Here is a 14,288-nt window from a genome sequence, read left to right as displayed (position 1 = left end):
AGTCAGTCACTGGCCACCTCTCTCTTGCAGAGGTGCGCTCAAACACCTCCAGGTACGCTTCAATATCATCTTCTGGTGACAATTTAGTGAGCACCTCACGTGGGGCGCGAGTGCTAGCTACATCTCTGGCGATTCTGTCTATTAAACTTTGTACCGCTGTCTGCAAGTCATTTCGGCTTTTCAGTAGGGCCGTTAAAGCGGTTGCATGCTCCATCTTGTGGGTTTTGGCGTGGATCAGTAATACCTGTATTTTCCACCAACATTATGTGGGATACTGATCAAGGCCAAGACACAGAAGGCAGGGTACAAACCCAATAAAGGGCATTTATTTGCAGACTCGCTCAGAAAGCATTGTTTATACGTTTTTTAAATGAAAAGAAAACAAGGGTCAACATAAATTCTTTCCGGGTTCGGGGTGTCCATGCATCATAATTTCAGCATTGCTTTACATCTCTCCACAGTTTGCCTATGAGGTAAAATAAACAGTCTTTTAGTTCTACATTTCACCAGCAATTACAATTATGAGGGACATAGTGGAGTATTTGCTTACCGCCTGAGCACCCATCTGTTCACCAGGAGAGCTAGTGGAACTGAGACAGAGTGGCTGCTTTTGTAGTTTGGTGCCCCAGCTAGCCGGTCCTCGAAGGTGCGTTAAGTTGGGGCTGATTCATGAGGGAGATTGGTAGGTAACACCCCCTTTTGATGCGGCCCAGGCTGCTGTGCTGCCCCCCCCCCGCAGACTCTACCCCCGGTCCCCATCGGAGACGACCTATCCCGACTCAGGAGATCAAGGACCTGCTGTCTCCTAGCGAGACTCCACAATATATATATATATGTCAGGTAAATTGGCATTCCAGGTAAATTGGAAGGGGAGCGCTTGTTTTTAGGCGCGGGGCTGCGAGGCGAGGCTTTGATGCGAGGACGACAAGAAGAAGATAGCAACCAGGAAATGCAAGCACCAGCCTCAGTGGCACACTTCGATAATCATTGGACTCCCCATCCTCTACCACTGAAAGTCAGGGTTTGACTCCCGCTTGGGACATTACTTTTTCATACAACTGCGGACTACTTTTTTTCGCCGATAAAGTATAGTTTTGGACCATGACGGAGACGCGCCGACTCAGCAGACCTTGAGGCCGAGGAGTCGCGCCCGAGCGCCTCCAGGCGCGAGTGCCTGCGACGACCGGCCGATGGTCTGCTAGTCGACTAAGCGCCGTCCGAGTTATGTACCGATAGGCACAGAATCGTAAATGATGTTGTGGGGACTGCGTTTGCCCCAACTGCCACTCACTGCACTAACATAGCCGGCCAGCACCGCCCCCTCGCCCCCTTGTGCATCAACTGCATGGAATAAGGCTGTTCGCGTGTGTGTGTGTGTGTGTGTGTGTGTGTGTGTGTGTGTGTGTGTGTGTGTGTGTGTGTGTGTGTGTGTGTGTGCGCGTGTGCACATGCGTGTGTGCGTGTGGTGTGGGGCTCATGTCTGGCTTGCATTGCCCTCTGATGGGAGATATCTGATGGGTTAAGATATAGAGCGAGGGAGCAGAGAAGAACGTGTCTACTCCTCACTCTGCATTTCCGGAAGTCCAAATACATATAATTTTGGGGGTCCAAGTTTGAGCACCACTAATATAGTTTTCAGAAAACTGTTAGGATTTCGAAGACATTTGTAGAATCGGCCTCATGTCTTAATGGGTTTATCAGATGTCATATAAAAAAATATGAATTACAGATGAAACTCATTTATTGTCTCCGCCGTAGGTGGAGAATATGTTTTTGCTTCGTCCCGCCGTGTGTGAGCAAACATTGTTAGCCAAGCTAACATTGGTCAAGCTCCACGTGACACGTGTCAATATGTTGACACCAATGCCTTTGATTGGCTAGAGGGACCCATGACGAAATAAAATTCTATAAATAGGTGTGTCACTTCAAAAAGATTTTACTTTTTGAAGTGAGGTAAGACAGGATCAATCAATGTCCCTCTGAGAACACCTAACATTGGTCAAGCAAAGGCGCAGAAGGCCAAAGCTAAGAAAGCATACTCATCTACAACAGGGACATCAGGCAATCTCCTCCACAGTTCCCCCTGTCAGCCTCACAGCTGAAGAGCTGGAGGAGGAACAGCAGAAGGTTCAAGAAGAAGAAGAATCGTATCAGAAGGCTTTCCGTCGTACGTCGCTCGTTCCTCTGGGCAGAGACAGAATCTACAAACAATACTGGTTTTTCACTTCCACCTGTGCTCTGTTTGTGGAGGATGATTACTTTGGGCTGACGGAGGACATGCTGGAACCCCACCCTGCATCTCTACAGGATGAACAGATGGAGGATGAAGGACAGCAGGACACACAGATGGACACCATACATAGCCCCACCTGTATCCCTGCCAGTTGCCTGCCAGTCATACGCCCCAACCAATGGGCCTTCTACAGCTCGGTGGAGGAGGTGGAGCAAGTTCCTCCAAGTTCCTCCAAGTTCCTCTGGGCGGCGAGGAGTCCAAGAAAGACAAGAAGAACGGTAAAAACAGGAAGAAAAAATGACGACCCGTCCAGTGACAGTGACAATGGCAGTGCCAGTGGTAAGATGGTTTTGGAACGTTGGAGAGAATCTCTGCAGTCCTGCTCCAGTCTTTCCCAAGTGTTTGTCCATCTGTCCACTTTGGAAAAGAGCATCATTTGGGCAAAGTCTCTCCTCAACGCTCGCTGTAAACTGTGCAGACGGAAAGGAGACGCAGAGACTATGTTACTGTGTGACGGATGTGACCGAGGACATCATTTGCAGTGTTTGAGACCCAGACTGAAGTCTGTCCCGGAAGGAGACTGGTTCTGTCCAAGCTGTCGTCCCAAGCAGCGCTCTGTCCGTCCCGTGTCTGTTTTCGCTTCGTCCCGCTGTGTGTGAGCATGGCCCCTAGCCAAGCTAACACTGGTCAAGCTCCACGTGACACGTGTCAATATGTTGACACCAATGCCTTTGATTGGCTAGAGGGACGCATGACGAAATACAATTCTATAAATAGGTGTGTCACTTCAAAAAGCCGTTTACGTTTCTTGAAGTGAGGTAAGACAGGATCAATCAGTCTTGATTGGAACGGTACCTTCCAGTCCAAATCACCCGTCCGTGCGTGTGTGTGTGTGTCCCTCTGAGAACACCTAACATTGGTCAAGCAAAGGCGCAGAAGGCCAAAGCTAAGAAAGCATACTCATCTACAACAGGGACATCAGGCAGTCTCCTCCACAGTTTCCCTGTCAGCCTCACAGCTGAAGAGCTGGAGGAGGAACAGCAGAAGGTTCAAGAGCTGCAGAATCGTATCCATAAGGCTTCCCGTCGTACGTCGCTCGTTCATCTGGGCAGAGACAGAATCTACAAACAATACTGGCTTTTCCCTTCCACCTGTGCTCTGTTTGTGGAGGATGATTACTTTGGGCTGACGGAGGACATGCTGGAACCCCACCCTGCATCTCTACAGGATGAACAGATGGACCTAACATTACAATAAATATGAAAATTTGTATTATCGTCTGTTCACCTGCCGGAGGTTGTATCTCATTACTTATTGTATCTCATTACTTATTGTTATGATAATATAATTGCTATAATATAGTAACATGTTCTATTTTACGTAAATTAGAACATTCCTAAAGAACTATGGTTAGAGATAAGGTAGGTGATTTCATTTGATTAAAATAGCACGGGTCCGCTGGCGGAGACTTGTGCTCCGAGGAGCACATTTTCTAGTTTATTCTAATTTCACCCTCTGTCCCTCCCTACCCCCCCCCCCCCTTTCTTGGTTAATTTACAAGTATCTGCTCCCCCCTTCTCCTCTCACTTTATGATTAGAGCAATGTTGACGTAATTGGTCTCTCGTTCTCTCTCTCTTTCCCGCTCTCCCCCTCTCTCTCGCTATAGTTTGCAGTAACGTTAATGTGTTGTATAGGTATCATTCTCTTTCTCTCTCTCCAGTTACAATAATGTTCTCCCTCCCACTTGTATTGTAGACTAATGTAGACTACTCTTCTCTCTCGCTGTGAATCTTGTCAAAGTATAGAAATGTTTTAGGCTACATTGGCCACCCATCAATGATAGCGACTATAGCGAGTTAACACTAACAGACATTACTGATGGCAAGTTTGTAACATTGGCAGATTACTGCATGCATGGCCATAGAAGAGTAGTTTTCTTGTAGCATTAGCTTAGGTCACTCTCTGTATATCTGAAACGACTTGTTTTTGTGCACCTTAGTCAAATGTCTTCGAAGTAGTTTCAATTCCATTAGTGATTCTAGTACTGCATGCCTTGCATACTGCGATTCTTGTATTGTTGCATTCCACATCGTAAACTTTTAAAAATTTCAGAGCCACAGTGTGGTCAGTATGCCCCCCCCACCTACAATAAAACCTCCTTCTTTCTGACGGTTTGAGGTTGGCAGGTATTGTAAGAAGCTGCTTGCGACTTCCCCGACCAATGTGACTGCAGTCCAAGTGTATTAAAGGTCCCACAGAGCCGCTGGACACCATGCAGTGGAGGACAAGCCGCGGCCGTCCGCACATCACTGGACTCCTGTATCTCCTCTCGCTCTTGGGGGTCATGGTCTTTCTGGTCTATCGGGACTGGTTGCCCGGCCTCGTGCGTTTGCAGTGGCAGAGAGAGCTTTCCACCAACAGGAAACCAGGAAACCAGAACCATCAGCAACAGCATAATAACATCAGATTCTGGAAAGATGCGGATGACTCCTCTCCTCAGAGGGAGGCAAGTTTGGAGAACTCTCTGACAGCTAAAGCCAACCAAAGTGAAGAGGGCGTCCCAAGTGGCATGCTGTCCCCCGGGCCGTACCCCTACATCATTAACGAGGCAAACAAATGTCCAGAGGGGAAAGCACAACCATTCCTGGTGTTGCTGATAACCACCCGTGTCTCTGAGGTAGAGGCACGGGACGCCATACGGCAGACGTGGGGCAATGAGAACCTCGCTCCAGGCCTAGGAATCATCCGGCTGTTCCTGCTGGGGGCGAGTGAAGGCAAGCTGGGGCGCCAACATCAGATGAACTTGGAGTCCGAGAGCCTGAGGCACCACGATATCATTCAGCAGGACTTCTTGGATACCTACAACAACCTGACTATAAAAACACTGATGGGGATGAACTGGGTGGCACTTCATTGTCCACAGGCCAGCTATGTTATGAAAACTGACACTGACATGTTTGTCAACACCTATTATCTCATCCACAAGCTGCTCAGACCCGAACTGAATCCAAAGAAGAATTACTTCACAGGATATATCATGAGCGACTTCTCACCGAACCGAGACAAAAACAGTAAGTGGTACATGTCTCTGGAGGACTACCCAAGTGAGAGGTACCCCACCTTCTGCTCCGGGACGGGTTACGTGTTCTCCGGAGACTTGGCGGCGAAAATCTACCAAGCCTCTCTGAGCATTCGCCACCTGCATTTGGAGGATGTGTACGTGGGTATCTGCCTGGCCGAGCTATGGATCGAGCCCACAATGCCGCCCAACGAGTTCCTGTTCAACCACTGGCGAGTGCCCTACTCCAGCTGCAAGTACAGCAACCTGATCACGTCCCACTGGGTTCAAGGCAGTGAGCTGCTCAAGTACTGGCACCACCTGCAGAACAGCACCTGTATCAACACCTAGGGCTAGATTGTCATTAATCACATTTCTGTGATTCTATTATTTATTCGTGTGTATTTTTTTCTTATTTTATTTGATTTAGTCTTTTTTGTCCTCTTTATTATTATTACTTTTTGCATTGCATCTGCTGCACGTATATTCTTTGTAATTGGTCGTTATCTGGGCGTTTATATAGACCAATTATTTGTTTACCAACATTGAGACTGGATGCACAGGTGATTGTTTCATGCAATCAATTCTCAACCTGTTGTTTCGGGGTGCGCTGGTTTCAGCACACCCCAACCCCCTCTTGTGTGTTGGCTAGTGCTGCGCGCCCTAGCGAGACCTGACAGAATGGGTTTGACGCTTGTGCAGTATGACGCTTGCAACCAGTGTGACGTCGTCTGTTAAGGGGTCTATAGAGTCACTTTTAGCTGTAAATGGTAATGTTGCATATGAACTATACTGTTGGCCTTATAACCACCCACCCTGTAATTTCCCTTTAATTTGAGAATTGTTATCTTTTTTTTTTTACAGTTGGCTTTACTGCTCCTTTTTTCTTTCCCAGATCTATAAGATCTCAGCAAGGCATTATACTACTCATCCTGAGCTTGTAGATCTGGTGTGTGTGACGGTGGTTAATCACTAGGCTACTTCTCCAAAGTGAGTGACACCCGCACAGCCACAATAAAGGGAGCGACAACTATCTACTACCCAAATATAGAACAAACAGGGGGAAATTCTCATTCTTCTACTCTGCCACCAAAATGTGGAATAACCTGACACCATCCCTTAAAAAATGTGGATCAGTGGATTCTTTCAAAACAGGCCAGTTTCAATGTTCCCCATAAAAGGAGGTGTCATTCTCTTCTGACATTTTCCCCCTTTTCTCCTTTGTACATAGTGTTTTGTATTTGTTGATGACATGTATTATTGTGTTATTTTTATGCTATGTTGCTGAATTGAGTACATAGGTCCACAATGGAAACAAGTCACCGCAGGACTTTTTGTGTTATCCTTTTAGCCTACATGTCCGACTACCTCATGTTGTTTACATTTCTGACTAATAAAGTATTCAATCAATCAATCAATCAATCAATCAATCAATCAATCAATCAATCAGAAGATTTATTTTGTCCTTCAAGGGCTCTGGACCAAAAATATCTCTTTGTATGTTTGACAAAAATGGTTAACTTTAATGCAGTATCTGCTGAAATTAAATTGTTGCAGTTGCAATTGATTAAATAAAAATAAGGTCTGCATACTGGCAAAAAATAAGCTGTTTATGGCTAGTTTCAACCATTTGATCACACATAGATCTTTGTCAGGGATTTAAAAAGTGAAAGATTCCTGATCTGTGTGTGATTGAAACTTTGAAACAATAAACAGTGGAGCATTTTCTTTTGCCAGTGTGTGGACCTTATCTTTATTTTATGTTTTGTTGTTTGTCCTGCACCATGGGCACTTGATGTGCATGCACTACCCTTCCTCTGCATTTGCAATTGAGACACTATTTATTTGATTTAGATTGTCATTGCATTAATTAAATATTTTCATTATAATTATTGTATTGTTATCTATTGTATCAAATACATGTGTACTAATACATTTGGTTGCAATTCTTCATTCTCTCACCAAGGAAATATTTAATTTCCACAACACAGGCCTGCAAGCAGAATTAATAAAGGTTTTTCATTTTTTATCAGCAATTTGTGCAAAAAACTTTTACTCTGTACCATCTTCTAAAGACCATAGTGGTGGTAGTTAATAATAAGGTGAGAGGGCATCAAGTCAACTGAAAATAATTTGGTTGGTGTTTTTTTGGTTACAGTCCAGCCAGCTGTCACATAATTCTGATGGCACTTACGGGTAATGGCAAGGTCGGGTTCTGGTTAGGAGGTTACAAGCACTGCAAATTCTATTTCGACACGAAATGCAGACATTTCTGCATTACCCCGATGTTAAGCATGAAATGATTAAGTCCCATGTGTCCATATTTTTTTTTTAGCATATTCATTCATTTATGTAGCCTATGTATGTAGGCTATGTAGCCTATGTATTTATTTATTTAATTATGTATTTATTTATAGCCTATTTATTCAGCCTATTTGTTCATGTGTTTATCTATTTATTTAATTGTTCATATGTTTATTTATTTATTTATAAAGGTAATCTCATTGAGACCTGACTGACTCTGGGTCTCATTCTCAAGAGAGTCATGGTTCGGACATTAGGCTATATATATCAACATTCATTCATTCATTTTCATTAGCCTATCTGAAACAAAATGCATTAAAGCAGCCTGCGAGTAGGCCTACTTGCCATAGTATCTAGAATTCCACATGTCACCAGTTTGCACGTAACGCCTGGAAGAGGGGCATGTGAGGCCTATACTGTATATCTTTACAGTTTTTGTTTTAGTTTTTCGCAGCTACACTACTAATTACTACTGTTTAACACTAAGCTGCAGTTTCATCATTGAAGTTATAGGAAACATCACTTCTTCTCACAGATGAGGATTTAACTATAATCCCAGAATTACAGTACATCACATGCATCTATGATGGACACCGTGACACACACACACACACACACACACACACACACACACACACACACACACACACACACACACACACACACACACACACACACACACACACACACACACACACACACACACACACAGCCCTGTCAGTCAACCCATGCCTCAGTAGTATTAACAATATATTGGAACTTAGGTGTGTGTGTGTGTGTGTGTGTGTGTGTGTGTGTGTGTGTGTGTGTGTGTGTGTGTGTGTGTGTGTGTGTGTGTGTGTGTGTGCGTGTGCGTGTGCGCAATCTGGGAACCCACGTCATTAATCACTCATTGTTGTGAACGCAGCGTAAGGAGGCGCCTCCGCGCAAGTGGAGCTTACTATGAAACCGTGCTCGGGCTGTGTCTCTGTCTGTGTGTGTCTCTGTGGGTTGTGTCTCTGTGTCTCTGTGTGTCTGTGTGCACTGCCTGCATGCAGCTCCTCTGAGATAAGTAAATGTCCAATTTAAACGTACCATACATCAAATGAAAGGTCTTTGAAAACTGAACACACCTGTCAAGGTTGCGTTTAAGCCCGCCCCTTCCCCCGGAAGCCACGCCCCGGAGAAGGCGCCATGTTAAATGAAAAGTGCCCGAATCGCTCCGAAACTTTTTCTACCCCCCCTAAGTGGGGGTCTACGAACAAATACTTCGGATTCTGGCTCCGCCCCCCGGAAGTGGGTGAAACAGGCACTTCAAACACTTTGTTGAATTGTTCAAAAACATTCAAAGTTTTGTTTTTGTGAATTAGTATTTTTCTAAGATGCTCCTTTTAACGCAGAATTTTTTTGTATTTTTTTTTAATTTTTTTTATTGGTTTTTTTTTTTTTTTTCATATTTATTAAAATCTTTTTGCATTCGCTTCCCGCGTTCGCGCGTCTTACTTGTGTATATTATTATCTGTCTTGACTCTCAAGTCTTTTTCCATTGTTGGCCAACCTTAGAATTTCTCATCAACATACAGTACCTGTTCATCACCTTAATGGAAACCACAACTATTAAAGTAATACTAGGTAACTTTAAAAAAATTTTTTTTTATTGTATATCTAGCAAATGTTTCACAACACCCATTCCATCAATTTCACCCGGGAAAGCCTTTCATATGGCATTATAGGATTTGAAGATGGAAAAACAACAGCAAAAGAAAACACAGCTCACGGTAACTAAAACTCCACTGTCTAAGAGAAAAGATCCGCAGATAGTATAAAACAACAAAAATAACGCTTTTTCTAAACGCTTCCGCCTTCCGGTGAAAACAAATGGAATTCTGGGAAATGCAGGAATCCACTTAAGACCTGCAATGACCAGCAGAGGTTGCTAAAATCGTTATTTTGTGACTTACACAGTACCCCTTTAAAGTTGACAAACAAGAAACTAGTTTAGCTAGTAGAACTTAATCTCTTCCTGTCCTCAAGTATGGCCCTTTTGCTCCTGTAATGTAAGATGGAAGCACTGTTTGTACTGATAAGACCCAATTATTGAAATCCCCAAAATGGAAAATAGGTGGACCATGCCACATTTTTGCCAGTCTCAGGACTGCCTCCAGCCAGTATACAGTGGATAACTTAGCTATCACCTGCCAGTAAACAGAGGATAACTTCCTGCCAAAAGAAAATTGCTCATCTGCAAGCTCACAACATGCTGTGATGTGTTGGGAGCTTGTAGATCGTCTTTACACCCAAAATAATTTCGATTTTATTATTATTTTTATTTATTTGATGAGCTTGTTTTAAAATGTGTTGCGCAGTGGAATAGAGTAGACACTATGGCACATCAGGAATAATAATTTGTTTTGTATATGTCCGTGGCAAAAATTTAATATTGATGGAAATGTCCATCACAAGCTTGCATGGTGATGACTCCTGATTACAAAAGCCAAATTACAATTTACAATTTTAGTAATTACATCAAATGCATAGAGACAATGTAGTGCCTCAGTAACCTATAGGATCATAGATAAACCAATAATCATCAGTCTAAACATTATAATATCAAAAAAGTAATATGTACATTGAAACTATACACACACTATTAGGATGCCAGGTCAACAATAGACTGTCTAAATTAAATGCTATCTAATTTACATTTTAACGTTTGCATAAGACTGCATGGTCGTCAAGGCTAGAACATTAAAAAAAAAACTATTATATATTAATATGAATGAATTTGCATTGGGCGTTATCTTAGTAGATAGAAAGGGGTTTTATTATCTCCTGGCTGTCATGCACGCAGAGAGAGAGAGAGAGAGAGAGAGAGAGAGAGAGAGAGAGAGAGAGAGAGAGAGAGAGAGAAAGAAAGAGAGAAAATAGGAGGCAACAAACTGGAGTTAAAAGACCTCTGAAAGTCTTATCAAAGAAGTGTAACTTACTAAACGTTTTTTGCACTTACTGTATCTAGGTATGAATGCAGCACTCCTTAAATTATCTGGGATGCATCCTTTTAACAATAGCCTAAAGGTTGAGTTGCATATTGAAACAGGTCGAGTTGCATATTGAAACGGGTTTGAAATGTCAAACATATGAAGCCTCGCCTCTGATGTTTTTAAAAATAGTTCATCCTGCAAGGTGTGTGTTCCGCCCTCAGATTCATCTTATAGTAGGGGGTACTAAGTGAAAAATCGTTACGCGGCGGATAAAAGCATGACATTTGATACAGATGTCCCTTGGGTCATCCTAAAACATCCTAGAAGGGGTGCCCAAAAAAATCTTAAACAGGAAGTGAGTTATGGACAAAATCCAAAATGGCCACCTAAACTGTTGACCGTTGACTCAAAAGACACCAAAAGAATCTCCAAAAAGCATAAAATGTGGCACACATGTCCCTTGGGTCATCCTAAGACATCCTAGAAGGGGTGCCCAAAAAATTCTGAAACAGGAAGTGAGTTATTGACCAAATTGAAAATGGCCGCCTAGTGTTGTCGATTGACTCAAAAGACAACTAAAGAATCTCCAAAAAGTATAAAATGTGTCACACATGTCCCTTGGGTCATCCTAAGACATCCTAGAAGGGGTGCCCAAAAAAGTCTTCAACAGGAAGTGAGTTATTGACTAAATTGAAAATGGCCGCCTACAGTGCTGGCGATTGACTCAAAAAGCCTATAGAATCTCCAAAAAGCATACAATTTGGCACATATGTCCCTTGGGTCATCCTAACACATCCTAGAAGGGGTGCCCAAAATAATCTGAAACAGGAAGTGAGTTATTGACTAAATTGAAAATGGCCGCCTACAGTGTTGAAAGATGATGCAAGATACCTAAAGAATCTCATAAAAGCATGAAATGTGGTACAAATGTCCCTTGGGTGATCTGAACGCATCCTACAAGGGGTGCCCAAAAAGGTTTTAAACAGGAAGTGACCGCCTAAAGCAGTTGACACAAAAGAAAACATAAAGGGACGTCATAAAAGTGTATAATTTGGTACGTACATTGAGTGCTTCTTAATATATCCTAGAAGAGGTTATTTATTTGCTTGTTTATTAAACTTTTTAGGAAGGGACCATGTTGAAGAAATTCTAAATGGCTGTTTAAACAGTTGACCATGGCAGTCTGCATATTATGCAGACTCAATACGACAGGTTATGCAGTGCATAACCTGCCGTATTTTGTAGTCTACCTTCTGTTTTCATTTCGACATCACTTATTCATTTTACTTTCTGCATTATTTTTTTATTGTACTCTTTGAATCTTCTTTATTTATCTAACTCTGCATATTCTTATTTATTTTACTCTGCATCTTATCTTACTCTGCATATTCTTATTTTACTCTCTGCATCTTATTTATTTTGCACTCTACATCTTCTTGCTTGTTTTACACTCTATCTTTTCATGTATTTTCTTCTTGATCATTACTGTTTTTTTGTGATTAGTGTTTAGTAACTAGTACATGTATTCATGTGTGCATTTCGCAATTACCAGAACATTGGCATAATGCTCTGCAAGGTAACCCAGCATCCCGGCATCTACACTTTCTCGAACAGAAGGGCTCAGCTTTGCAGCCACACTTGAGTTCTCTACAAACTTAAGCAGCCTCTGGCAAGAGTGTCCATAAAGGTGTCCACGAATCAGCGACTTTAATCCATCCATATTTGTCAGGAGATGGTAGAGATTGCATAGCTTTCAGGCTTCTGGACCAAATGCCAGATTGGCTGCTTGATTTGAATATTGTAGCAGTGCAGCCCGTGTGGGAGGAGTGTTTTCCATTGAGAGACTATTAAAACTTTTTTTGGCACCCCTTAGGATGCATTCAGATCACCCAAGGGACATTTGTACCAAATTTCATGCTTTTATATGAGATTATTTTTTATGAGTGTCTTTTGCATCGTCTGTCAACACTGTACACGGCCATTTTCAATTTAGTCAATAACTCACTTCCTGTTTCAGATAATTTCAGGCACCCCTTCTAGGATGTCTTAGGATGACCCAAGGGACATGTATGCCAAATTGTATGCTTTTATGAGATTCTTTAGTTGTCTTTTGAGTCAAATCGACAACACTGTAGACGGTCATTTTCAATTTTGTCAATGACTCACTTCCTGTTTAAGATTTTTCCGGGCACCCCTTCTGGGATGTCTTGGGATGACCCAAGGGACATGTATGCCAAATTGTATGCTTTTATGAGATTCTTTAGTTGTCTTTTGAGTCAATGGATAACACTGTAGGCGGCCATTTTCAATTTTGTCAATAACTCAGTTCCTGCTTAAGATTTTTTTGGGCACCCCTTCTAGGATGTCTTAGGATGACCAAAAGGACATGTGTGCCAAATTGTATGCTTTTATGAGATTCTTTAGTTGTCTTTTGAGTCAATCGACAAGCTAGGCGGCCATTTTCAATTTAGTCCATAACTCACTTCCTGTTTCAGATTCCTTTGGGCACCCCTTCTAGGATGTCTTAGTATGACCCAAGGGACATATGTGCCAAATTTTATGCTTTTTGGAGATTCTTTTGGTGTCTTTTGAGTCAACGGTCAACAGTTTAGGTGGCCATTTTGAATTTTGTCCATAACTCACTTCCTGTTTGAGATTTTTTTGGGCACCCCTTCTAGGATGTTTTAGGATGACCCAAGGGACATCTGTATCAAATTTCATGCTTTTATCCGCCGCGTAACGATTTGGCCATTTTTTGTGCTTAGTACCCCCTACTATTATGGAGGCCATCACCCCTGTCCACCCACGCACGCACGCACGCACGCACGCACGCACGCACGTACGCACGCACGCACGCACGCACGCACGCACGCACGCGCACGCGCGCACACGCGCACACGCGCACACGCGCACACACACGCACACACGCACACACACACACACACACACACACACACACACACACACACACACAACACACACACACACACACACACACACACACACACACACACACACACACACACACAGTTGAGATTTTGTGCAATCGATCAATGTCTGTGTGCAAATTCAGATCAATTGCTCAAGCCACTGAGGAGAACCGGGCAGAACAAATTTTGGCCTCACCATGCACTACAGACATGCAGAGGTTTGTCAAATTATAGGAGGATATAACTTATACAATCAGAGTGGCTGTATTTTGTTTCCCTGCTCTTCTATTGAGCCATTTAGATCATGTGAAAGGTCATGTCTCAACCTAGACACAGGATCTGACACAAATTAAATGTATCCCCTGAGCAAGCAGGGGATAAAGCAGTCTCTATTATCGCAATGGTGAAGTCTCTATTATCACAAGTAAGACGCGCGAACGCGGGAAGCGAACGCCAAAAAAAATAAATAATAATGAAAAAAATATAATTAAAAAAAAGTAACCAATAAAAAAATATATAAAAAATACAAAAAGAATCTGCGTTAAAAGGAGCATCTTAGAGAAATACAAATTCACAAAAAAAAAACTTTGAATGTATTTGAACAATTCAACAAAGTGTTTGAAGTGCCTGTTTCACCCACTTCCGGGGGGCGTAGCCAAAATCCGAGCCCGAAGTATTTGTTCGTAGACCCCCACTTAGGTGGGGTAGAAAAAGTTTCGGAGCCATTCGGGGCACTTTTCATTTAACATGGGGTTTCAATGGGGAGTTTTTAGGAGCCTTCTCCGGGGCGTGGCTTCCGGGG

The 14,288-nt window shown here is 42.8% G+C and overlaps 1 protein-coding gene across 1 annotated transcript; it reads left to right on the top strand.

Moving 5' to 3' along the window:
- Positions 1-4,578: 4,578 nt before the first annotated feature.
- LOC308093601 (beta-1,3-galactosyltransferase 2-like) lies at positions 4,579-5,643 on the top strand (the record flags this gene model as incomplete). Its single annotated transcript, XM_080439933.1, has 1 exon — positions 4,579-5,643. The coding sequence occupies one exon, from the start codon at positions 4,579-4,581 to the stop codon at positions 5,641-5,643; it is 1,065 nt and encodes a 354-aa protein (XP_080296059.1).
- Positions 5,644-14,288: the final 8,645 nt, after the last annotated feature.

This window comes from Gymnoscopelus braueri (assembly GCF_963280865.1).
Source record: "Gymnoscopelus braueri genome assembly, chromosome: 10".
NCBI classification, from domain to species: Eukaryota; Metazoa; Chordata; class Actinopteri; order Myctophiformes; family Myctophidae; genus Gymnoscopelus; species Gymnoscopelus braueri.
This window is presented reverse-complemented; position numbering and strand designations above follow the sequence as displayed.